The sequence below is a fragment of the Mobula birostris genome, chromosome 16 (assembly GCF_030028105.1).
Source record: "Mobula birostris isolate sMobBir1 chromosome 16, sMobBir1.hap1, whole genome shotgun sequence".
Classification (NCBI taxonomy): domain Eukaryota; kingdom Metazoa; phylum Chordata; class Chondrichthyes; order Myliobatiformes; family Myliobatidae; genus Mobula; species Mobula birostris.
In genome coordinates, this window is record NC_092385.1 from 38,399,562 (window position 1) to 38,427,501 (window position 27,940).

The 27,940-nt window shown below is 40.1% G+C and overlaps 1 protein-coding gene across 1 annotated transcript in view; it reads right to left on the bottom strand.

Annotated features, from left to right (window-relative positions):
- Positions 1-27,940, bottom strand: part of eif4e3 (eukaryotic translation initiation factor 4E family member 3) — a 65,105-nt gene that overhangs the window by 17,494 nt on the left and 19,671 nt on the right. Inside the window, exon 2 of the mRNA XM_072280580.1 lies at positions 5,879-5,951. Within this exon, the coding sequence (XP_072136681.1) occupies positions 5,879-5,951 (73 nt within the window). The remainder of the gene's footprint in view (positions 1-5,878; positions 5,952-27,940) is intronic.

Below are 27,940 nucleotides of genomic sequence, written 5' to 3' on the forward strand. Positions count from 1 at the left end.
CACTGAGATGCAGTTGGTGAGTATACTCTCAGTGGTACAGCAGTAAAAGTCCATCAGTATCCTGGAACAGAGGTGAGCTTTCTTGATGCTCCACAGGAAATAAAGGCACTGTTGCACCTTTTTGACCAGGATGGAGGAGTTCAGGGACAACGTGAGATCCTCGGAAATGTGGACACCAAGGAATTTGAAGCTTGATACACGCTCCACTACAGCTCTGTTGATGTAGATGGGGACGTGAGTGTGGCTCCTAGCATGCCTGAAGTCCACAATGATCTTCTTGGTCTTCTGGGTGTTAAAGGTCAGGCTGTTGTCGGCACACCATGTGGCCAGGTGCCGGACCTTGTCCCTGTAGGCCGTCTCGCCATCCCCTCTGATCAGGCCAACCACCGTAGTGTTATCTGCGAACTTGATTATGGAGTTAGAACCATGTACAGGAACGCAGTCATAGGTGAAAAGGGAGTACAGAAGAGGGCTCAGCACACAGCCTTGAGGCACCCCAGTGTTCAGGGTGAGAGTGGAGGAAGAGAGGTTGTCTAACTTAACTGATTGGGGTCTGTTAGTCAGAAAGTCCAAGGTCCAGTTGCAGGGGGATGAGCTGATACCAAGCTGGAGAAGTTGGCAATCAGCTTGGAGGGGATCACAATATTGAATGCCAAACTAAAGGCAATGAACAGCATTCTGACGTAAGAGTTGGGGCTGTCCAGCTGGGTCAGGGCAGAGTGAAGTGCCGTGGAGATGGCACCCTCTGTTGACCTGTTGGTGCGATAGGCAAATTGATGGGGGTCCAGGGTAGTGGGCAGACAGGATTTCAGACGTGATAGAACCAGTCTCTCAAAGCACTTTGCAATGATGGGGGTGAGTGCAACTGGGTCAAAGTCATTCAGGCCCGTGGCAGTGGAATGCTTCGGCACTGGCATGATGGTGGCGATATTGAAGCTTGCGGGGGCAACCGCCTGGGCCAGGGACAGGTTAAAAATGTCTGTGAAGACCCCAGCCAACTGCCCTGCACAGACTCTGAGCACACGGCTGGGTATTCCATCCGGACCAGCTGCCTTCCATACATTCAACCTGCTCAGGGTGGCACAAACATCACAGGTGGAAAGTGAGAGAGGTAGTTCACCACGTGGGAGATCCGCTTTGAGGGTGACCTCCTTGTTCTCTCGGTCAAAGTGAGTGTAGAAGTAATTGAGCTCAACAGGGAGGGAAGCAGAGCGGGAAGGGGGCACAGTACTTGGTGGTTTGAGTCTGTAATGACCCGTATGCCATGTGCCGGGGGTCCAAGGAGTTGAAATGCTCCTCGATTCTCTGTTTGTATATGTGTTTAGTCTGAGAAATTCCCCTCCTCAGGTTGGCCCTGGCTGAGCTGTAGGCCTCCCGGTCTCCAGACCTGAAGGCTGAATCTCTGGCTTTGAGCAGGAGGCGAGCTTCTCTGTTAATCCACGGTTTCTGATTGGGGAAAACTTTTATTTGTTTTTGGGATATCACTCTATCTACACACTTGTTGATGTGCTCTCTATATGTATACCTCTCCCATCTCCGCTTTCTGCATTGCTTGGTTTGCTATGGTGAACCCAAGTTGAGAATTTGTTTGTAAAGGATGAATTTCTACACATTAACAATTCAGTAAAACATCTATTGGCTAATCAAGCAAATTAAAACCTATCCATATTACCTAATCCCAATGAATTCTTGTTCTCATTGACCCAAGGCTATTAGAATCAACAAAATATCACGGAACCCTCCCATCTCTTTTATTTTCTCCATTAATCCTCAGTCTTCAGTTTTACCTTGCTTTATGGTCTTCGGGAAGAGCCAAACATGTGTAGCTGGACAAATATTTAAGAATAGTGGTTTCTGGTTAATTGAGGCAGTTGCTTATTTGGGACAACTCAAAGAACAAAAACAAATCAAGAAATTAGCTGGTATTTCCTTTGTTTACTTGGGACACTATGCCACTTAATTGGGATAGGACATGGTCAATCATGTGCACCTATGTGGCCATTAAACACTAGACTATGCTTAGAGTGAACAGTTGTGTGCGATTATGTTATGTCATCCATTTGGCAAAATGTATGACGATTCAAAAGGCAGTGATTTTTGATATTGTTTTTTAAATTTTGACTTAAAATTTTTTTGAGACTAGCCGAATCAAATTAAAAGCCATCCACCTAACACCACTCATCAGCTGCAGAGATAACTGGAGTGCCAAAACCTACAATTGCACACTTGATACATCAGCAAGATAAACTGCAAGAAGAATGTCAATTATACAATGGACACCAGGGAATATCGCAAAAACTAAAGCGTGAAGGTAGGATCCAGATGTTGAACTGGCCCTCAATCAATGATTTTCTGTTGTAACTAGATAAGGTGCGCACGCCAGTGAACCAATGTTAAAAAACAAGTCAAAGGAGGTAGCTAAAAAATCTTTAGTCACAAAGATTTTAAAGCAACAGATGGTTGGTTGTCTTGGTGGAAATATAGGCACATTAAATTCAAGAAAGCACAAGACAAGAAAGGAAGTGCTGAAACGTAGAATTCTACAAAACTCCCTGACTTGCTTCAAAGATTTTGTGCAGATGATATCTACAGTACCGACGAAACAGTCCTTTTTTTAAAATCGTGCCTCACCGGACGGTCCCTTTGCTACAAATACACAACACAATCCGGTTCAAAGAAAGAAATGGATCGCATAAATGCTGTTTTGTTTAAATATGTCAGGAACTGATAACATAAAATTCTTAGTTATTGGGCAAGTGTCACACCTTGATGGTTTAGGGGGCTAAGAAAGGATTGTTGATCAATTGAGTTTTATGCCAGCATACACTTGATGAATTCCTCCATCGGAAACTATTATGAACTAATACACAGTTTTAGAGTACTGTAGTAATATTGGCAGTGTTTGTATTTGTTCTGTATTTCATTTAAATACATAATTTGTTACTCAGTTAAACAGCAGTTAGTGTCTTTTTTATACCTTTATAACTATTTCCACGAAACTTTGGATAATTGGGACAGGCGTTTAATTGGGCCGAAGCGGAGCATTCCTGATGTGTCCCAATTAAGCGGAATCCACCATATCTGATAACTTGCTACTTTTTAATACGAAATCTGCTTTTAGGTATATTAGATCCAGTAAGTTCTCTTTCATTGGAATGCATTGGGGAGAAATTACATTTTAATAGAGCAAGAATATAAATACCAGGTACAGGAGGCAGCATTTAGCTACTTAAACTGTTCTACCATTCAATAAGACATTCCCCCCCCTCCCCCACATAAATAATGTCCTCAATATATTTAATAGTTCAGCTTCTACAGCTCTGTGGCATAGAGAACTCCAAACATCTATGACCTGCTTGGTAAAAGATTTTTCCTCTGATGGAACAAACAAAATGCTGGAGGAACTCAACAGGTCAGGCATCATCTATGGTGGGGACCGAACAGTTGATGTTACAGGCTGAGACCCTTCATTAAGACAGGAAAGGAAGGAGGAAGAAGTTAGAATAAGAAGGTGTGGGGGAAGGGAAGGAGTACAAGCAGGCAAGTGGGAAGATAGGATGGTGGGCGTAGAGGAGAGAAAGTGAGAAGCTGGGAGGTGAAAGGTATGAAAGGTAGAAGGAATCTGATAGGAGCAAAGAGTGGACCCTGGGAGAACATGAAGGAGGAAAGGCACCAGAGGGAGGTGAGGAGAAGGAAGGGAGCCATAGTAGGGAGATGGAAAAAAGAGAGAAGGGGAAGGGGAGAGAAATTACCAGAAGATAGCGAAATCCACATCCATGTCATCAAACTGGAGGCTACCCAGGTGGAATATGAGGTGCTCCTCCTCTAACCTGACAGTGGCTTCATCATGGCAGTAGAGAAGGCCATGGATCAATATGTCGAAATATCAATGGGAAATGGAATTAAAATGAGTGCCTGTCTTTCTTTGTGGCTTGACAGAAAGGCCTCTCACCCATGTAGAGGAGGCCGCACCAGGAGCGCCGAATACAGTAGGTGACCTCGACAGACTTGCAGGAAGTGCCGCTTCACCTATCAGGATTGCTTGGGGTCCTGAAAGGTGGTGAGGTGGTATAAGACAGACATAGCACTCGTTCCACATAGGGGTAAGTGCCTGAAGGGAGATTAAGTGTAGAAGAATGAATGGAAAAGGGAGTTGCATAGAAAGCCATCCCTGTGGAAAGCAGAAAGTGCAGGGGAGGGAAAGAAGTGTTTAGTGGTAGGATCCCATTAAAAGATAGCAGAATATACAGAGAATGATGTGCTGGATGAGGAGGCTCATGGATTGGTAGGCATGGATAAGGGGAACTCTATCCCTGTTATAGCGGCTGGGAGATGGGGTGAAGGCAGATGTCCGCCAAATAGCGGAGATGCGAATAAGCACACCATTGACAGTAGAGAAGAGAAAACCCTGTACCATGCAGAAATAGGAATGTGATTTTTCCACTGAATAAGGCGACCCCTTACTCTGAATCCATGTTCCTCAGTCCTGAATTCTCCCATAAAGGTAAATAGCCTTTTTAATATCAACGTTGTCAAATCCTCTCAGAAACTTAGATGGTTTACTTCTATCATCTGTCGTGTGTCTAAAGTTCAATGGATATTGGCTGAAGCGATGCAATTTTAACTCATTAAGATATTGCCTTCATCCCTACAACCTTGTAAATTTTCTCTGATATGGGTCCAATGCAAAATTATCCCTCCTTACAGATGTGGAGATCAAATCTGTTTGCTGTTCTTCAAGTGTGATCTTACTAGTGTCTTTTATAGTGGCAACAAGATTTCCCTTCTTGTAATTAATTCCTATAGCTGCATGAAAACTGTATTTCATGTAGAAGGCCATCCAGATTTGTTGCATTTGTCTTCATTTAGAACTATATTACTTAGCTGTTTTCCTACCAAGGTGAACAATCTCACATTTCTCTACATTATCCTTGAACTGTCATACAGTATTTTATCGAATCACATCTACCACTGTGTCTTTTTCACATCTTACTCTATACGCTTAGTCCCTTCACCTAACTCACAAAAAACAGACTGTACATGTTTGAGGCCTCAGCAGTATTCCTTCTGGAAATCCACTTGGAGCTAGTCAACTTAAAAATGACCCATTTGCCTTGATTCTCTGTGAGTTAATTATCTACATGCTAACATAGTATTCCCAAAAATCATGAGCTTGGAAGGTAACAGAAAACCCAAATGAATGAAGCATAGCAGTTAATGTTATCACAATGATGAAGGTAAACCAAAAGATAGAGAACCTCATTAAAAGACAGCTGAGACAGAGAGCACTGCCAGATCCTCACTGGGTGGATATGAATAGGTCAAAACTTCAGATAAAAATTAAGGTCAATGAACCATCAAAGCAACTTTCCACAGAACAAATAGATAGACTAGGAAAATGTTTGCAATCGTAATGTTGCAACAATTCTGGAACAGCATAGTAATGCACACATTTTCATAACTGAAGTTGCTATGTTGTTTGAGCTATCATTGCCTTTGTCGGAACCAGTGCTCTCAGCCATCTCTTGACATTATGTGGAGTAAATCAAACTGGCTAAAAATTGTGGGATCCAAGACAGATCATATTTTCAGTACTTCTCACTGAATAAATATCATTAACTTCTATGCTATTGTGCCACCCTGTTCTATGTATATTCTAAGGGGGGTGGGGTGGAGAGAACACATTTATTCCAAGGACCACAGTCATAAATTTTGATGAAATTTGGTTGTTCTCAAAATGGGTTCTTACTGTTTGGCACTGGGCCAAATGGTTCCAATAAACCAAACCAAATGTTTCTTATTTGAAAGCTAACATTGAATTCATGCAAAATATTAGCAGTTAATAAACCTTTTCTACATTCCCTTATTTTCTACTCACCTGTACAGTTTGTACAGTATAAATTTTCTTTAGGTTGGATTCACATTCTGCTGCAGTAGTTCCAGGTACTGACCTGAAAACAAAAGTAAAATTAATTTCAGAGTAAAATTATATTACAAGCATCCCACTTGCACTGTAGCCAACAGGCAACTAACAAGACAGAAACATGTTGAAAATTTTAATTCAACCAAGTATCAAAGTGAACTCAAACCTATTCTACAGAATAATCAGCTAAACCACCAATAATCCACAACCAGGATGTGCTTCATTTTAAATTCACACCCAATTTAAAGAAACTCTAAACCCCTTCCCTAAAGTTAATGCAATCTTCAGAGACTGATCTTAAGATTCTAAGCAAGTGATACCAGTTTTATCATCCTAACACTGAAGCACCATTTATGAAGACAAAAATGAAGAACATACTGTAGAATTAAGGCATCTTACAGCATAATAAATGATTTAATCTAACCAGACTTTGATCTTGAAGAACTTTATCCATAATTTCAAAACTGGCTTCAATGGCCCTAGAATATAAAGCCCTTCCTCCATCTTCAAGCTGATCAAACTGAATTAACTTCATATCCTACTCTCACTGACATAAAGCACTGGGCTACTTTAAAAAAAACTTGTCCCCAGATTCTGGAAATTTGATTGCAGGATCTCACCCAATTTTTTATCTTCTGCTTGCTACACACCTTCTTTTCCCCAAAATGTAGCTATTGCCTACAGTGCACTTCACTGGGATCTCTCTCCTTCAAGGTGTTGTCATTGCAGCCCTGTCTCTAGTACATCCCCTCCTCTACCTTCATGAACTCTCTTTGGTTCCCTACTTCCTTCCTTTTATTCCATGGTCTAATGTCCTCTCTGACCAGATTTCTTCTTCAGCCCTTTGCCTTTTTCACCTATTATGTGCCAGCTTTTGACATGATTCCCTTTCATCCCCCTCTTCTGCCTTTTTATTCTGGCTTCTGCCATCTTCCTATCCAGTCCTGATGAGGGGTCTTGACCCAAAACAACTGTTCATTTCCTTTAATTGATGCTGCCTGACCTGCTGAATTCCTCCAGCATTTTGTGTATGTTGTTCAAGATTTCTAGCATTTGCAAAATCTCTCGTGTCTCAATTTAACAGTTTAAATGATCAGTTAACAGAGGCACACCCTTGACAATCCATGCCCTCCTGTTCCTTTTTGAATTGCTACATTAATTACCCCTAACTCTCTCAGGGTGCAAAGCTATATTTTCTTCATATATTTCCTGTAATAACATACACTTCAGGAACTTCATAGTTTCTCTCCTACCACACAAGACTTGAGATGTTCCTTAAGTTTGGTTTCCATGAACAAGAGTTTGAATAGAAACCAAAAATGCTGGAAATACTTTGAAGGTCAGAACATTTGCCCACATATGCAGCTTGTTTTGTTTTAGAGTTCTTGCATCAGTGATGAATCTGCCACTCCTTCAGCCTCGCTGGACACATATGCACAAAAACCTTTCATTATACTGACAGGCATGAACCTGAGTCACATGAATTCTCAGTGCAAGATATCTGTGCTATGCAGGACTCCATCAGACAAGGAGGGGTCAATGAGAATGAGTTCAGCTGTAGGTACCTAAGTGCAAAAACAGAGCGAATGATGGGTCAGATGACTTGATCTAATTAATTCATCCCTTTCTGAATCTGACTGAATTAACAAACTTGTACAGATTTACACTACAGTTCCAAATTGACTACACAATAAATGCATAAGATGGTTTAAAGGCAAGCTAAGGAGACCACCATAAACTACAGATGTTTTTGTGTGTGTGTGTGTGTGTGTGTGTGTGTGTGTGTGTGTGTGTGTGTGTGGTGTATACACACACATACATACATATATACACACACAGAAATGCAACCCAGTTTCCATTTAAGTACATAAGAAATAGGAGCAGGAGTAGGCCATCTGGCCCAACGAGCATGCTCCACCATTCAATGTCATGGCCAATCTGGCCATGGAGTCATCTCCACCTACCTGTCTTTTCCCCATAACCCTTAACTCCCCTATGCAAAAAATCTATCCAACCTTGTCTTAAATATATTTACTGAAGTAGCCTCCAGAGAACTCTACAGGTTATTTACTAAAAATAATAGCTCACTAGAGATGAAAACTGCTCATGCTGACTGTATGAGCGCTAATGTAAAAAACTTCATGGACTCATTAGTGTGACCAGTAACAGAGCAAATGCAGAAAAGATACCTTTATCATTTCACTGAATAGGGCACCATCAAGGAAATGTTGCATAATTTGCACAAAATCATGTTGCCTGTTATACAAGAAATCACTTAATGCATCAAACCAGTGCAGATCTCAGGATATTACCATTACCTCATTTACTTCCATGCCACCTAATCTCTCTCACAGTCATCTCCAATTCTTCTACCATTTACTTGCACTAGGGATAACAGTGTAGTCAATTATTCAGCAATTCTTTGACACATGGAAGAAAGCCAGAACACCTAGAAGAACCCATGTGGTCAAAACCCCACATGGTTTCAATTAATTTTTAAACATTTAATGGATGTCTGTAACTGCAGATATTGGACTTTCAAAAACCTTTTGGAAAGGTACTGCATAGAAAACTATGATTGATGGTACCTGCTCTACTGGATTAAGAATCGTCTGAATATCTGTACGCCTTAAATTATCAATGGATTTGCATCTGCTTGGTGATGTGTCTTACAAGGATCAATACTGGGATCTTTTGTGCTTTGTCTTCATTAATTATCTTGATGCAAGTGCTAAGAGGAATGATCTGCAAATTTGCACCTGGTGAGATCTTTTTGCGAATGACAGCATTGTAAAGAATGCTAAATCATGCCTTGCAAACATAACTAAATTAAGTGCTGAAGACCATTCTTCAAGCATCAGAGATGCAATGACAGTTATAAGGTGCATTATTCCCAGATGCATGCAACAGTTCAGACTGTGCAACCTGTAAATACAGTGGGTCCGGTTAATTGGGTCATTGATTAATCAAGGCATCTGCTTATTTGAGACAATTCTTAAAGCACAAAAATTATCGGAAAAAAAATCGAGATTCCTTTTGTTTATGTAGGACACTATGTCACTTAATTGGGACAACAGACCGTTGCCGAACAGTTTCTAACTAGCGTCAGTAGCGTGCACATGCATGACTGTTAGACACATAGAGGAAAGTTTTTAAAATAGCGCCAGTTGCTTATGTTTGCGTTCAAAAAGCAGTGACTTTTGTCACAGATAGTTGGCGATTCAGAACTATTTTACTCACTGTGGTTCCAAGCATTGAGGCTTAAGAGATGCCAGAAACAGCCTGGAGTGAAAATAAAATGATTTCACTACTTCAAAAATAAGGAACTACAAAGAATTTTAAGGCATCAACAATTACCTTTCATGTTACAATGAAAATGAAGATTTGGAAGATGCATTGTACGAAAGCAGTCATTATCTGCGATAGGTGCCTGCACTGATTTTGTTCTTTTGTTTAACTGTAAATGAACATGGCAGCATATACTGAATGAATTCCTTTGTCGTTAGCTACTAGGAACTAATACAATTTTATAGTACAGTAATAGTATTGGTCGGGTTCTAATTTGTTCCGTATTTCAGTTCATCTTTTTTATCTTTTTAATTATTTCCATATAACTTCAGCTAATTGGGGCAGCCATTTAACTGGGCCAATATGTACTAGTCCCAATCAACCAAAATCCAATATGTACTGGTCCCAATCAATCAAAATCCAGTTTAGTTTCCAAAATGCTTATCTTTTATATTATATTCAGTGTTTAAAAGTTACACCTGATAATCCCCTGTATTAACCATATAACAATTACAGCACAGAAACAGGCCATCCCTTCTAGCCTGTGCTGAACGCTTACTCTCACCTAGTCCCACCGACCTGCACTCAGCCCATAACCCTCCATTCCTTTCCTGTCCATATATCTATCCAATTTAACTTTAAATGACAACATCGAACCTGCCTCAACCACTTCTGCTGGAAGCTCGTTCCACACAGCTACCACTCTCTGAGTAAAGAAGTTTCCCCTCATGTTACCCCTAAACTTTTGCCCTTTAACTCTCAACTCATGTCCTCTTGTTTGAATCTCCCCTACTGTCACTGGAAAAAGTCTATCCATGTCAACTCTATCTATCCCCCTCATAATTTTAAATACCTCTATCAAGTCCCCCCTCAACCTTCTACGCTCCAAAGAATAAAGACCCAACTTGTTCAACCTCTCTCTGTAACTTAGGTGATGAAACCCAGGTAACATTCTAGTAATTCTGCTCTGTACTCTCTCTATTTTGTTGACATCTTTCCTATAATTCAGTGACCAGAACTGTACACAACTATGTTCCCTCTAAGCTGTGCGCGTGTGCGCGCGCATGCACATTTTTCAAACAGCGCACAGAGAAAATTCATGTGCGCACAAAAGGTTAGTTACCTAAAATAATGTAGTAATTAATAATTATACTTATTGAAAATAATCTTTTAGCTAAATGTTTCTGTTAACTAGTTAGTCGTTTTTTCAAATACCACAATGCACCTAATTTACGTCACCTCATCTTTCTTGGGATCTGGGAGACAATGTTTCGTGGAGTGACAAAATTAAAGTTTTGCTAAGCCAACAACGAGAAGAAAACATCACAGTAGATAGAAGTTCACTGTTGACTTTTATAAATAGTCTTTGTGATCATTTAGAAGAAAGGTTTCCTGAAGATGAGGTACAAGAATGGTCAGCTTTTCATTTCTCTGCAATTGCAGATTGTGACTTCACATTTGGTGATGAAAAAGTTAATGCCTTATATCTAAAATATCATGATTTTCTAGCTGAAAATACTGTAATGGTTAGACAGTTTAATGATTTCAAATTTTCTGTGCAAGAAAAAATTAAATCCAAACTGATTTCAAACTTTGCTCAAATGGTGGCATTTGTACTTCAAAATGAACAGTTTTGCGACCTTGCACAGTTGATGGACATTGGGGGAACCTTTCTTGCGTCTAGTGCGGACTGTGAGCAAGGTTTTAGCCTAATGAATCAACTCAAAAACAAGCTGAAAAACCATTTAGGTGAAGGTCATTTGGATATGTTAATGAGAATCAAAATCTATCAATTGGATGGAAGTTCTATAAGTCTAAATAGAGTTTACAAAGAATGGGTAAATGCCAAAGACAGGAGAGAGAAAAACTAACTGAGTGACTTAAATACGTATGTTATTCTGTGCAGTTTTATGTCAAATATTTTGTAAACCTACATAAACTGTGCCATGTGTGCATTCAGTGCGCACACACTTTTGTCACAGGAAAAAAATTTGCACAGCATAAGATTTTTGCGCGCACTGACTACTAAAAATTAGAGGGAACATTGGTACACAATACTCCAAATTGGGCCTTACCAATGCCTTGTACAATTTTAACATTACATCCCAACTCCTATACGCAATGCTCTGATTTATAAAGGCCAGCATACTAAAAGCTTTCTTCACCACCATATCCACATGAGATTCCATCTTCAGGGAACTATGCACCATCATTCCTAGATCCCTCTGTCCTACTGCATTCTTCAATGCCCTACCATTTACCATGTATGTCCTATATTGATCAGTCCTACCAAAATGTAGCACCTCACATTTATCAGCCCTAAACTCCATCTGCCATCTTTCAGCCCACTCTTCTAACTGGCCTAAATCTCCCTGCAAGCTTTGAAAACCTACTTTATTATCTACAACTCCACCTATCTTAGTATCATCTGCATACTTATTAATCCAATTTACCATCCCATCATCCAGATCATTAATGTATATAACAAACAACATTGGACCCAGTACAGATCCCTGAGGCAAACCACTAGTCACCAGCCTCCAATCTGACAAACAGTTATCCACCACTACTCTCTGGCGTCTCCTATCCAGCCACTGCTGAATCCATTTTACTAATTCAATATTAATACCTAACGATTGAACCCTCCTAACTAACCTTCCATGTGCAACCCTGTCAAAGGCCTTACTGAAGTCCATATAGACAACATCCACCCTTTACCCTCGTCAACTTTCAATAAGATTTCAATAAGATTTGTCAAACATGACTTTCCACGCACAAATCCATGTTGACTGTTCCTAATCAGACCCTGTCTATCCAGATAATTATATATACCATCCCTAAGAATACATTCCATCAATTTACCCACCACTGACGTCAAACTCAGAGGCCGATAATTGCTAGGTTTACTCTTAGAACCCTTTTTAAACAAAGGAACAACATGAGCAAGATGCCAATCCTCCGGCACCATCCCCATTTCCAATGACATTTGAAATATTTCTGTCAGAGCCCCTGCTATTTCCACACTAACTTCCCTCAAGGTCCTAGGGAATATCCTGTCAGGACCTGGAGACTTATCCACTTTTATATTCCTTAAAAGCGCCAGCACCTGCTCTTCTTTAATCATCATAGTTTCCATAACTTCCCTACCTGTTCCCTTAACTTACAGAATTCAATATCCTTCTCCTTAGTGAATACCGAAGAAAAGAAATGGTTTAAAACTCCCCCATCTCTTTTGGCTCCACACATAGCGGTCCACTCTGATTCTCTAAAGGACCAATTTTATCCCTCACTATCCTTTTGCTATTAATATAACTGTAGAAATGCTTTGGATTTATTTTCACCTTACTTGCCAAAGCAACCTCTCATCTTCTTTTAGCTTTTCTAATTTCTTTCTTAAGATTCTTTTTACATTCTTTATATTACTCGAGCACCTCAACTACTCCATGCTGCCTATATTTATTGTAGATATCTCTCTTCTTCCGAACCAAGTTTCCAATATCCCTTGAAAACCATGGGTCTCTCAAAATTTTAACCTTTCCTTTCAACCGAGCAGGAACATAAAGATTCTGTACCCTCAAAGTTCCACCTTTAAATTATCTCCATTTCTCTATTACATCCTTCCCATAAAACAAATTGCCCCAATCCACTCCTTCTAAATCCTTTCGCATCTCCTTAAAGTTAGCCTTTCTCCAATCAAAAATCTCAGCCCTGGGTCCAGACCTATCCTTCTCCATAATTATATTGAAACTAATGGCATTGTGATCACTGGACCCGAAGTGCTCCCCAACACAAACCTCCGTCACCTGACCTATCTCATTCCCTAACAGGAGATCCAACAGTAAGGGAGATGAGGCTGAGTACAGGGCTACGGTAGGTAACTTTGTCACATGGTGTGAGCAGAATTATCTGCAGCTTAATGTGAAAAAGACTAAGGAACTGGTGGTAGACTTGAGGAGAGCTAGGGTACCGGTGACCCCTGTTTCCATCCAGAGGGTCAGTGTGGACATGGTGGAGGATTACAAATACCTGGGGATACGAATTGACAATAAACTGGACTGGTCTAAGAACACTGAGGCTGTCTACAAGAAGGGTCAGAGCCGTCTCTATTTCCTGAGGAGACTCAGGTCCTTTAACATCTGCCGGACGATGCTGAGGATGTTCTACGAGTCTGTGGTGGCCAGTGCGATCATGTTTGCCGTTGTGTACTAGGGCAGCAGGCTGAGGGTAGCAGACACCAACAGAATCAACAAACTCATTCGTAAGGCCAGTGATATTGTGGGGATGGAACTGGACTCTCTGACGGTGGTTTCTGAAAAGAGGATGCTGTCCAAGTTGCATGCCATCTTGGACAATGTCTCTCATCCACTACATAATGTACTGGTTGGGCACAGGAGTACGTTCAGCCAGAGACTCATTCCACCGAGATGCAACACAGAGCATCATAGGAAGTCATTCCTGCCTGTGGCCATCAAACTTTACAATTCCTCCATTGGAGGGTCAGACACCCTGAGCCAATATGCTGGTCTTGGACTTATTTCCAGGCATAATTTACGTATTACTATTTAACTATTTATGGTTTTATTACTATTTAATTATTTATGGTGCAACTGTAACGAAAACCAATTTCCCCGGGATCAATAAAGTATGACTATGACTGCCCCTTCTCTAGTTGGTAACTCAATGCATTGCTGCAAAAATCTATCCTGCACACATTTTACAAACTCCAAACCATCCAGCCCTTTTACAGTATGGGCTTCCCAGTCTATGTGTGGAAAATTAAAATCTCCCACAATCACAACCTCGTGCTTACTACAAATATCTGCTATCTCCTTACAAATTTGCTCCTCCAATTCTCACTCCCCATTTGGTGGTCTATAATACACCCCTATAAGTGTTACTACACGTTTCGCATTCCTCAATTCCACCCAAACAGCCCCCTAGACGAGCCCTCTAATCTATCCTGCCAGAGCACCGCTGTAATATTTTCTCTGACAAGCAATGCGACACCTCCCCTCTTGTCCCTCCGATTCTATCACACCTGAAGCCATGAAATCTAAGAATATTTAGTTGCCGATCACACCCCTCCTGCAACTATGTTTCACTAATAGCTACAACATCATACTTCCAGGTATCAATCCATGCTCTAAGCTCATCCACCTTCCTTACAATGCTCTTAGTATTAAAATAAATGCATTTAAGAAATTTTCCACCTCTTACGCTCTGTTTGTCACTAATGGTGCAAACAACTTTACTATCTCCTTTTTCTTTCTTCTCTCCTACATCTGTTCCTACACTCTGGTTCCCCTCCCCCCTTGCATCTAGTTTAAATCCACTGGAGCCTCTCTAGCAAACCTACCTGCAAGAATATTTGTCCCCCTCCAGTTCAGATGTAAACCGTCCCACCGGAACAGGTCCCATCTTCCCTGGAAAACTGCCCAATTATCTATAAATCTGAAGCCCTCCCTCCCACACCATGTCTTCAGCCACGTGTTGATCTGCGTTCTCTTACTACTTCTAAACCCGCCTGCACATGGCACTGGTAGCAATCCTGAGATTGCTATCCTGGAGGTCCTGTCCTTTAACTTGGCGCCTAACTCCCTAAACTCGCCTTTCAGAACCTCTGCACTCTTCCTACCCACGTCATTGGTCCCTACATGGACCACAACATCTGGCTGCTCACCCTCCCTCTTGAGAATACTGAGAACTCGATCCAAGGTATAGTGGACCTTGGCACCAGGGAGGCAACAGACCATCCGGGATTCTCGATCTCTTCCACAGAACCTCTTATCTGTCCCCCTAACTATCGAATCTCCTATCACTACTGCTCTCCTCTTTTCCCTCCTTCCCTTCTGAGCTGAGGGAAGCTCATAACGTTACATTAAATAAATTACTAGAACCAATATTTAATAAAGAGCTCAAAGTAGAAGGATATCTGGAGACACAAGAGACCGCAGATACTGGAATCTGGAGCAACAAACAAAATACCTGGTTGAATCCAGTGGGCCTGGTGGATTCAACGGCAGGAACTGGACAGTTGAGGTTTCATTGAGATTTACATTTATTTAAATCAACCCATAATTAATATGAGAGGTGCATGTCATACATGCACATCTAGTTTGTGTTTTAAAAGTCCTGCAGTAGGTCGTGTGACATCTAAAGCAGCTCTGTACAGGGGTACGGTATGGAACAAAAGATTTCTTGAAATTTAGTTTAAAACATCTCCACAAGAACATGATGCTCTAGTTTTCTGACTGTGAATTGTCAAACTTTTCACCTTTGTAACAGTTCGAAGTACAAACCAGGGCAATTCAGCTCCACCTTTTTACAGCCTTAGTCCAAAGATGGACAAGAGAGCCAAATTCTAGATTAAGGTTTAAAATTCTTGACATCAAGAACCCCTGGTAAAAACTGAAGCCAATGGGAATGCAAAGAGAAATTCTCCATGATATTGCATCACACCTAGCTCATTGAAAGATAGTTTTGGATGTTGGAGGTCATTCCTAGTTCAGACATCTTCAACTGCTTCATCAACACAACTCTCCTCCCATCTCTGCTCACCTGCTGGGTGGTCTTGCTCCCCCATCCTGTCCTGGGGTCACAGCTGAACAGGAAACAACTGCAGTTACTTATGCCCAATGAGTAGATCAGAGGCATGGCATGCAGAGTAGCACAATTCATCTTTGACTTCCAAAACATTTTCAAGTACAAAGCCTAATATACTTTTCTTGCCTGGATAGCCGAAGACCATAAGACATAGGACCAGAATTAGGCCACTCAGTGCATCAAGTGTGCTCCGCCATTCCATCATGGCTGATCCCAGATCCCACTCAACCCCATACACCTGCATTCTTGCCATATCCTTTGTTGCCCTGACCGATCAGGAAACTATCAACTTCCGTCTTAAATATACACATGAACTTATATGCAGGCTACAGTCTGCGGCAGAGCATTCCACATTTTCACTACACTCTTGCTTAAAAAAAAAAATACCTTCCTTAGCTCTGTTCTAAAAGGTCGCCCCTCAATTTTGAGGCTGTGCTTTCTGGTTCTGAATACTCCCACCAGTGGAAACATCCTCTCCACATCCACCTTATCTAGTCCTTTCAGCACTGGGTAGGTTTCTATGAGATCACTGCATTCTTCTAAATTCCAGTGAGTATAGGCCCAAAGGTGCCAGACCCTCGTCATATGTTAACTCCTTCATTCGACAAATCATCCTCATGAACCTCCTCTGGACACTCTCAAATGACAACACATCCTTCCTGAGATATGGGGCCCCAAAACTGTTGACAATACTCGAAGTGCAACCTGACGAGCGCCTTATTAAGCCTCAGCATTATCTCCTTGCTTTTATATTCGGAGAATGAGGTCCTCTGTGACTGCTTTGAATCGGGGGACTGGTTAGTATTCAAGGACTCGGCAGCTAACCTCGATGAGTATGCCTCAGCTGTTACGGACTTTATTTGGAAATGCACGGAGGACTGTGTGTCTCACAAGACGATCCAGGTATTCCCTAACCAGAAACCTTGGATGAATTATGAGGTCAAATCCCTTTTAAAGGCTAGAGCTGCGGCTTTTAGGTCTGGGGATACCAGTCGCTACATGGAATCCAGGCGTGAACTCTGGAAAGCCATTAAGGGCGCCATGAGGCAATATTGAGCCAAGTTGGAAGCCCAGGCTAACCAAAGGGATGCCAGTAGACTATGGTAGGGTCTAAATGAGATCACTGGGCGCAGAAAAGGCTGGGAATATCAATAACTGTGGCGCTTCTCTTCCTGACGAACTTAACGTATTCTACACAAGATTCGAACAGAAGAGGAGCGTCCCGCTCCCTCCGGATGAACCGGACCTGGTGGCATCGAGATTCATCGTCACCGAGGAGGATGTTAGAAGGGCCTTCCTGAAGATAAATCCAAGGATAGCGACGGGCCCGGATGGCATCCCAGGACCGGTTCTCCGGGCCTGTGCAAGTGAGCTAGCTGGAGTGTTTGCTGACATCTTCAACTGTTCCTTGCTTCAGTCTAAGATCCCCTTGTGTTTTAAGAAGGCAACGTTAATCCCAGTGCTGAAGAAGAGCAAGGTGGCATGCCTGAATGACTATCGACCTGTGGCTCTGACATCAATTGCTATGAAGTGTTTCGAGAGATTGGTTATGGCACATATCAACCACAGCCTACCGGTCAACCTCGATGCTTTGCAATTCGCCTACCAGAGCAACAGCTCCACGGCAGATGCCATCTCTCTGGCCCTACATTCCTCCTTAGAACACCTGGAGGATAAAGACACCTATGTAAGGCTCCTTTTCATTGACTACAGCTCTGCCTTTAATACCATCATTCCAAATAAACTGATTCCTAAGTGCTGGAACCTGGGCCTTTGCACTCAGATCTGCAGTTGGATCTTCAACTTCCTCACAGACAGGACCCAGGCTGTAAAAATAGGGGACAAGCTCTCCTCTACAATCACTCTGAGCACCGATGCCCCACAAGGCTGTGTACTCAGCCCCCTGCCGTACCCACTGTACACCCATGATTGTGTAACCAAGTTTCCATCAAACTCAATATATAAGTTTGCTAATGACACAACAATTGTAGACCGTATCTCAGGTAATGATGCGTTTGAGTACAGAGAGGAAATTCAGAACCTGGTGGCATGGTGCGAAGACAATCACCTATCCCTCAACGTCAGCAAGACGAAGGAATTGGTTGTTGACTTCGGAAGGAGTAGCGGACCGCACGACCCAATTTACATTGGTGGTGCGCAAGTGGAACAGGTCAAAAGCTTTAAGTTCCTCGGGGTTAATATCACAAACGACTTGACTTGGTCCAACCAAGCAGAGTCACCGCCAAGAGGCCCACCAGCGCCTTTACTTCCTAAGAAAACTAAAGAAATTTGGCCAGTCCCCTAAAACCCTCACTAATTCTTATAGATACACCATAGAAAGCATTCTTCTAGAGTGCATCACAACCTGGTATGGAAGTTGTCCTGTCCAAGACCGAAAGAAACTGCAGAAGATCGTGAACACGGCGTAGCACATCACACAAACCAATCTTCCGTCCGTGGACTCACCTTACACCGCACGCTGTTGGAGTAGTGCTGCCAGGATAATCAAGGACACAACCCACCCAGCCAACACACTTTTCATCCCTCTTCCCTCTAGGAGAAGGCTCAGGAGCTTGAAGACTCGTATGGCCAGATATGGGAACAGCTTCTTTCCAACTGTGATAACACTGCTGAACGGATCCTGACCTGGATCTGGGCCGTAACCTCCAAATATCCGGACCTGCCCCTCGGTTTTTTTTGCACTACCTTACACTTTCCATTTTTCTATTTATGATTTATAATTTAAATTTTTAATATTTACTAATTTTTACTATTTTTAATATTTAATATTTGTAATCTAGGGAGTGGGAAGCGCAGAATCAAATATCACTGTGATGATCGTACGTTCTAGTTTCAATTGTTTGGCGACAATGAAGTATAAAGTATTCTATTTCCCTTGAAATAAATGCCAACATTGCATTTGTCTTCTTTACCATAGACTGAACCTGTAAATTAACTTTCTGGGAGTCTTGCATGGGAACTCCTAAGTCCCTCTGCACCTCTGATGTCTGAATATTTTAGATAATCATCTGCACTATTGTTCCTTTTACCAAAAGCATTATCATACATTTCCTAACACTGTATTCCAGCTACCACATTTTTTGCCTATTCTTCCAATTTATCTAAGCCCTGCTGCAATTGCTTTGATTTCTCAGCATTACCGATCCCTCCACCTATCTTTGCATCATCTGCAAACTTCACCATAAACCCACTAATTCCATTATCTAAATCACTAACAAACAATGTGAAAAGCAGTGGTCCCAATACCATTAGGCACCAGCAACCATCCAGAAAAGGCCCCTTTTATTCCCATTTGTTGCTACCTGCTTGTCAGCCATTCCACTATCTATGCCAGTATCTTTCCTGCAATACCTTAATATTTTATTTTGTTAAGCAGCCTCACATGTGGCACCTTATCAAATGCCTTCTGAAAATCCAAGTAAATAACATCCACAGCCTCTCCTTTGTCCACCCTATGTGTTACTTCCTCAAAGAACTCAACAGATTTGTCAGGTAAGATTTCCCTTTACAAAAACCATGCTGACTTTGACTTGTTTTATCATTAGTCTCTAAGTACCTCAAAACCTCATCCTTAATAACAGACCAACATTTTCCCAACCATTGAGGTTAGGCCTAAAATTTCCTTTCTTTCTCCTTCCTCCCTTCTTAAAGAGTGGAATTACATTTGCAATTTTCCATTTCTCCGGGACCATGCCAGAATCAAGTGATTCTTGAAAGATCATTACCAATGCATCTGCTATCCCTTCAGCAACTTCTCTTAGGACTCTAGGATGTAGTCCATCTGGTTCAGGTAACTTTTCCACCTTAAGACCTAGCACTTTTTCCTTTATAATAGCAATGGCACTCACTCCTGCTCCCTGACACTCACAGACACACTGCCAGTGTCTTTCACAGTGAAGACAGACGCAAAGTAAAGTTTATCTGCCATTTCTTTGACCCCCATTACTAACTCACCAGCATCATTGTTCAGTGGTCCAAAATCAACTCAAACCTCCCTTTTACTCCTCATAACTGAAAAAAACTTTTGATATCCTGCTCTATATTATTGGCAAGTCTATCCTCATATTTTCTTATAGCTTTTTTAGTTGTCTTTTGTTGGATTTTAAAAGCTTCCCAATCATCTAATTCTCCACTCACTTTTGCTACCATAGATGCCTTTTCCTTGGCTTTTATGCAGTCCTTAACTCCCTTTGTCAGCTACAGTTGCCTTCCCCGCCATTTGAGAACTTCTTCCTCTGTGAGGCATTTTGATCCTGTGCCTTGTGAACTATTCCCAGAAACTTTAGCCATCTTGGCTCTGCTATCATCCTCGCCAGTATCCTCCTCCAATCCACCTGGTACCAAGCTCCTCTCTCATGCCTCTGTAATTCCCTTTATTCCACTGTGATACTGATACATGTGAGCTATGCTTCTCCCTCTCAAACTGCAATATTACAATCACTGCCTCCTAAAGGTTCCTTTACGTTAAGTTCCCTAATAAGAACTGGGTTATTATACAACACCCAATCTAAGATAGCCTTTCTCCGAATCGGCTCAAGCACAAGCTTCTCTAAAAAGCTAACTTGTAGGCAGGCATTCAACAAATTCCTTCTCTTGCAGTCCGACACCAACCTGATTTTCCCAATCACTTTGCATATTTAAGTCCCCCATTACAACTGTGTGATTTCCCTTATTACATGCCTTTTACAGCTTCCTTTGCAATTTCAACCCCACATCTTGGCTACTACTTGGAGGCCTATATATAATTCCCATAATGGAATTCTTACCCTTGCAATTTCTTAATTCCACCCAGATATGTTCAATGTTCTCTGACCCTACGTCACCTCTTTCTAAGGATGTACTTAGATCTCTTACTAACAGAACCACACCACCGCCTATGCCTTCCTGCCAGTCCTTTTGATACAAAGTAAATCCTTGATGTTAAGCTCCCAACTAGGGCACGCACTCTTTCAGTCATGACTCAGTGATGCCCACAACATCATACCAACCAATTTCTAATTGTGCCATGAGTTCGTCCACATTATTCCGAATGCTACACGCATTTAATTATAGCACCTTCACCCCTGCATTCTTTGCCCTTTTGAATTTTGTCTCTGTGGTATAATTTAATTCTTTGCTCTGTCTGCATTTGTACCCAATCATTGGCTTGTCCTTCCTTACATTTATGTTACACCCATCATCTACTTGTAAATCAGCTGGCTCATTCTCAGCTCCATCATACTGGTTTCCAATAATCTGGACAACATCTAAACTTAAGCAATCTGCTTGGCTATCACCCACCACTGTCCTAAACAGCCACTCCTCTTGTTCCCAAGATTCAGTAGCTACAACGCAACACACAGAAAAAGCTGGAGGAACTCAGCAGCTACAATGTGTATGTTTACAAAAGGTACTCTAACAACCTGCCAAAGCAACTATTTTATTTGGCAACTTTTACAGTAAGTGCAAGGGAAGGTGATTCATGAGTAAGCCATTAACTTTAAACTAATCTACAAATCACAAATCATCCTCTCTTAAATGATTTGACACTCCCTTATTGTCTCTGGGTTTAAATTCAGTAATACACTTTACAACAGTTCGAGACCATCTCCATCTCAATGCAGATTTATTCATTTCAAATGGAATAAAGGGACAAATAGCCTAAAATCTATTAATTTATATTTTGTAAAATATTGCAATGACCTATAAGCTCACTCAATTTTAAAAAGCTCAAGTATTGAATATTTGAGCTTCTACTAAAATGCAGAAGAAAATCAACAAATTTAAAGTAGAGAACTGAATTGGCACTAGATGGCACCAAACTTCTACTGCTGGAGCATAAATAAAATCGAGATAACTATATGCAGGTTTCATGCAACAACTTTGAATTTAAGATTCAAAGCTGATTGCAGTTTTTAATACCATGCCTGTAGAGAAAAACTGCATTCCATGCACTTTGTTGTGTACTTCTATGTGTGGTACTCGACTAAAATCCTTATCACAAAGTGCAACATAGAATGTTAGAATGATTTGTTCTGGCACGAAAGGAAAAAAAAACATTTTAGAAAATGCTGGATTGTTAATTTAGTACAGGTAAAGAAATCAAATTATCTGAATATAAAAATTACAAAAATTCATCATTAATAAAACCAAAATGCCTAACGAACAAATGTTCAAAATATAATTCACTAAAAAAAAAGCACAACAAACTAATATTTAGGATCATGTCTATCCCAGAAATCCCCCAAAGTATTTACAACTGCATGTATATTCCAGGAATGCCCAACTTGGTACATTGTAAACTTCATTTGATCAAACCTAAAGGCATTGCTGCATACCAGAACAGTGATGTGCATCTGCTCCAAAACACTACATGTCAAAATTTCCCAACAGAAACTTGTCTGTTTTTGTTAGAACCTGAGCCCTTGAACAAATTTGTCTCTATAATTTAATTTTAATATCCTCCAACTACAAGTATATGGGTAACCAAAGCTTTGGATCTTTGAAATTTGATTATAACGGAATCCAAAGAGCTCAATATTAGGTTTGTTAAATAGAAATCAGCTTTACATTATGATATATAAAGCGGAATTTGGAATGTATCCTTAAAGCTTTGAGACATATTCAATAAAATTTATTTTATTTTCGCTTCTGAAAGCACATCCCAAAACAACAAATGAAAAAAAAATATATTCACACCTTTCAAGAGAGCTGAAGTTCTTCACAACCAACAAAGCATAACAAAAGCTGTTGCAAAGAAGGAAATATTGTTGTCAATTTGCAATATTCGGTTTACTATAAATAGACTACCATGTCATTTATTTCACAACTGTAGTCAAGTTGCACACAGTTGTGTTCTCAAATTAAATATAATCTAGCACTTTGTTTCTAACCAAGAAGCAAACAATTCATCTCAAATATGGCATTTTTGTCAAGCCAGTAGTGAGGGAGATGGACAGTCAATTTAGATACATATGAAAATTCCAGAATGGGCCTTGAAATACTGATTCAGGAGAGCACATAATCACATAATTTAAGGATTTGGTATCTTAGATCATTTGCTAAATTCAACAATTTAAAATATTGATTATATATCATTTTGTAATAATTTCAAATTGTTCAAATAGCAAAAGAATAAACTCAAATGCATCAGACGTGATATGAAAAGATACATAGAGATTAAATGTTTAAGCCTTCATACCATGACAGGCAGCTGTTAAACTGGGAATGATGCAGGGAAATCCAAATTATTTTTAAAGTGCATTAAGATCATAGGACAGAAATGATAAAAGCAAACTTTAAAATATTGTGAGCAAACTTGTTCAGCAAAGAATTACACTGATCAAGATAATTCACAGTAAAACAAATCAAAGGAAGAATTTATGCAAATTATAAGATTATGAGGGGAAAATCTAGAATGAATGAATTCTAATTGATAATTAATCGTATTTCTGACTGTTCAAAGTTGTTTTTTTTTTGAGTACTTGCAGCCAGAAATAATTAACTACAATCAAAGGTTAGATGTAATTCTAAATGGCGCATATTTAAAAATATCTAAATACTACATGCAAACAAAAACTGGAAATCAGACTTAGCATGAGACCTAACCAACAATTCTTTGCCCATTTTAATTGCTTTTCAGTTGCATTGCTGAACAGCTGTAATTAAGGCAGAACAGGTTTAATAATATATCAAAGACAGGATGGTGTCTTATGTGGAGGAGAACTCAGGTTGGTGGTATTGCAATGCACCTGCTACCTCTTTCTACACAGCAGAGATTGCAGTTTCAACATGTGTTGTCACTGAAAGGCTAGCAAGTTGCATCAGGTAATCTCATAGATCAAGCAGAGTAAGCCACAAAATACTAGTCAGGGAGTAGTATTGAATGCTTGTGGTGATTTAATGGGTGCCAATCAAACGGTCTGCTTTATCCTCAGTTGTGCTCTTGAGTACAGTTGAAGCAGCACACATCCAGATATAAAGGAAGTGGTCTACATACTTATGTGTGCCTTGTATAGAGCAGAAAGGCATAGCAGAGTTACTAAGCCATTAACGATTCAATTCCACCTCACAAGCTGATAGTAATTGTTTTATTCTTATTTGTTCAATGAAAACGTATTACAATGCAAAATTATTTACAGGAAATGTTCAAGTATACAGGAAAACTTGAGACCACTTCCAGACAGTATTGTACTGAAATGGAGAGGCGCAGAGAGAAATTTTCAGATATTTGGCTCTCTGTAAATGAACCTCCATGAGGGCAATGAAAATATGTATCCCCTTTTGGTTTGGTTTATTATTATTGTCATATGTATCAAAATACAGTGAAAAGCTTTTGTCTTGCATACAAAAACATGGAGGTCAAGCTTAGAAAAGCGCAGGCATCTGAGTACATTGCAGGATATCAGATATACAGCTGCAAGAAAAAGTTTGTGAACCCTATGCAATTACCTGTTTTTCTGCAAAATGTGGTCTGATCTTCATCTAAGTCACAATAATAAACAAACACGATCAGTCTAATCTAATAACACATCAACAATTGTACTACTTCTCATCAATACTGAGTACACCATTTAAACAATCACAGTCTAGGTTCAAAAAAGTATGTGAACCTCTGGGGTACTGCCTTCGACAAAAGCTATTTGGAGTCAGGTGTTCCAATCAATGAGATGAGATTGGAGGTGTGGGTTATAGAGGTGCCATGCCCTATAAAAAAGACACACAAAGTTAGGTAACTGACGGAGCCTATGCTTCTCAAGAAAGAACTGTTTATGTGCACCATGCCTCAATTAAAACAACTTTCAGATGACCATAAAAGAAGAATTGTAGAGATACACGAAGCTGGAAAAAGCTACAGAAGCTTTTCTAAAGACCTGCATGTTCATCAGTCCACAGTATGAGAAATTGTTCACAAATGAAGGAAATTCAGTACAGTTGTTACTCTTCTTAGGAGTGGGCGTTCTGTAAAGATCACACCAAGAGCACAATGTGCAATATTGAAAGAGGTAAAAAAGAACTCAAGAATAACAGCAAAACACCTGCAGAAATCTCTGGAACTTGCTGAAGTCTCTGTTCATGTGTCCACTATAAGAAAAACACTGAACAAGAATGGTGTTCATGGAAAGACACCACAGAGAGGGATCCACTGCTCTCCAAAAAAAAAAAAATGCTGCACATCAAGTTTGCAAAAGACCACCTGGATGTTCTACAATGCTTCTGGGACGATGTTCTCCAGACAGATGAGACAGAAGTGAAACTTTTTGACAGAAATACACACCGCTATGTTTGGAGGAAAAAGGGCACTGCACACCAACACCAAAACCTCATCCCAACTGTGAAACATAGTGGAAAGGCTTGGGCCTGGACATCTTACAATTGCAGAGGAACAATGAATTCAAAATTGTATCAAGACATTCTACAGGAGAATGTCAGGGTACTACTCTGTCACCTGAAGCTTAATAGAAGTTGGATGATGCAACAAGACCATGATCCGAAACACAAGAGTAAATCAACAGAGTGGGTTAAAAAGAAGAAAATTTGTGTTTTGAAATGGCCAAGTCAGATTCCAAACCTTAACCCAATTGAAATGCTGTGGCACAACCTGAAGACAGCTGTCCATACAAGGTATCTCGGAAATATTGATGAACTGAAACAGTTTTGTATGGAAGAATGGTGTAAAATTCATCCTTGCCATTGTACATGTCTAATCAGCAGCTCCAGGAAATGTTTGGTGGAAGTTATTGCTGCTAAAGGAGGTTCTACCAGTTATTAAGTAGAAGAGTTCACGTGCTTTTTCCAGCCTGGACTGTGAATACTTAAACAGTGTGTTCAATAAAGACATGAAAAGTACAATTGTTTGTGCGTTATTAGTTTAGGCAGATTGTGCTGGTCTATTATTGTGAGTTAGATGAAGATCAGACCACATTTTATGAGTAATTAATGCAGAAAAACTGGTAATTGCAAAGAGTTCACAAACTTTCTCTTGCAGCTGTATTTGTCTCATGCCTGCAAGATTATCACGATAACTAGGCAGAATATCAGATCAGAGATTTCTATTCTAATTCCTATTAATAATGCGTACTTGCCTTATGATGCAGATGGGGATTGGTGGGGGAGTTGTTTGGATTAAGAATGAAAAACAATCTCATGATTTTGGATCCGATTCAACTCACATTCGCAAGGTGCCCGAGTACTTTAGTTATGATGTTGTGATAGAGCCATAAGCAGCATTTAATCGATGTCACATTTTATTACCCCAGCGAGTATTGCAAATCAGACCCTGTTAAACTAAATGTTATAATTAAATTTTGCAAGAGTTCACAAATCATGCATTTCCAGTTGGTAACAAAGAGACACACTGACCTTAAAGAAAGTTGCATAAATTTCCATGAAACTTATGCAACATCTGGGGCATGAAGCACCTATTTTGTAACATGATTTGCAAGCGAAAGAAATCTGTCATGTCCAGTGATACTGTCCGAGTTATTAACTACACTGATTATTTCAGACAGAAAAGTGTGAAATAAAAGTACTAAATCAATTTAAACTTAAGTATTTTACAGAGCACAAGAATTGGGATACATAGAAAATATGAAACCTTTAAGGGAAAAAAATAACTTTTGAAAACCCTGTGCACTTGAGGTAATGATATGTAAAAAAACATCAGGCATAAGCAAAATTAACATTCTATTTGACATAATTTATCATATGGAATTCCAAATGTATAATTTAAATTCTCAGACTGCTAATAAGCCTGAAAATAGACCTTACCAGGCACTGTGCTAATTAGGATTTGGTAATATTAGACACTAGCTAAGGAAATTGCATTTGCTAGAAGAAGAAGGGGTTGCAACATCCCATCTACTTTGGCCAAAGCAGAAGATGTACTCCTAAATTATGTAGGATCTCATTTTCTTTTAAAATGAAAGGAACTGCATTTTAAATCGAGCAATAGGAATGCCCACTACTCTTTGATGATTTGGAAAATGGCATAGCAGAATATTATATTACTTCTCCAAAATTTAGGAAAGCACTCCAAAGCTTTCTTGATTATTCAGTTAAGAGCATAAACAAATTGGAAATCATAAGAACACAAGACACAAGAGTAGATTAGTTGGCACCTTCATGCCGGCTACAAAAACCAAGATAACAGTTAACTTTTTATAACCTCATGCCATTTTCCAGGATGTCCCTTGATTCTCTTTTTAAAAAAATCTTCTGAACTCAAGTTTTGAAGATTCTCAGCGAGAACCTCAAATACAACCAAGGTAAAGAATTCCAAAGATTTGTTACCACTAAGTAAGGACATTTCTTTTTAATGGTCATCCCCTAATATTGAGGCCGTGACCATATTTCTAAACACAACCTCCAGAGGAGACATATTTGAAGCTGTTCTACCAAGCTCCATAAGAATTTTGTGCATTTCAGTAAGATTTGCTTTTAATTCATCTAGACTCAAGTGTACAGGCTTAGTCTACTCGTATGACAAACCTGCCAATCCAGGAAACAACTTGGTGAATCTTGGTTATCTAATCACAAGTATTTGTCCAAGGAAGTAGAGTTGCAGCACAACATTCCGAGTACAGCTTATATAACAGGAAGATGACATCAGTACTTTTGTATTAAAATCTTCTGGCAAGATCTCAACATTTAATTTGCTTAACTACAATTGTACGTGAATGCAAACTTTAAATTAAAACACAAGGGACTGCAGATGCCGGAATCTGGAGCAACAGAGACTGCAGGCTTTTAACTAATGCTCCACCCTTCCCCTACAGATGCTACTCAACTCCAGTAGACTGATTAACTTTCAGTGATTTTGTGCATAAACACCCATATCGCTTTGAATACCAATCTGTCACAATACACTACACTTCTGTAGTTCACTCAAAGTTGATTTCATCACATTTTTCTATATATCATCTGCATTTTGCTTGCCTATTTTCTTAACTGTCTCCCTGAAGCCTCTCTGCAACCTCATAGTACAGTAATCTGTTTGTATCAATAACAAACTTGGACTTATTTCATTTGATTCCCTCATCCAATTCTTTGGATTGTCTGAACAGCTACAGCTGCAACACCATCCTTAGAGTTCTCCGTGAATCACAGCCTCATAAACCAAAATTA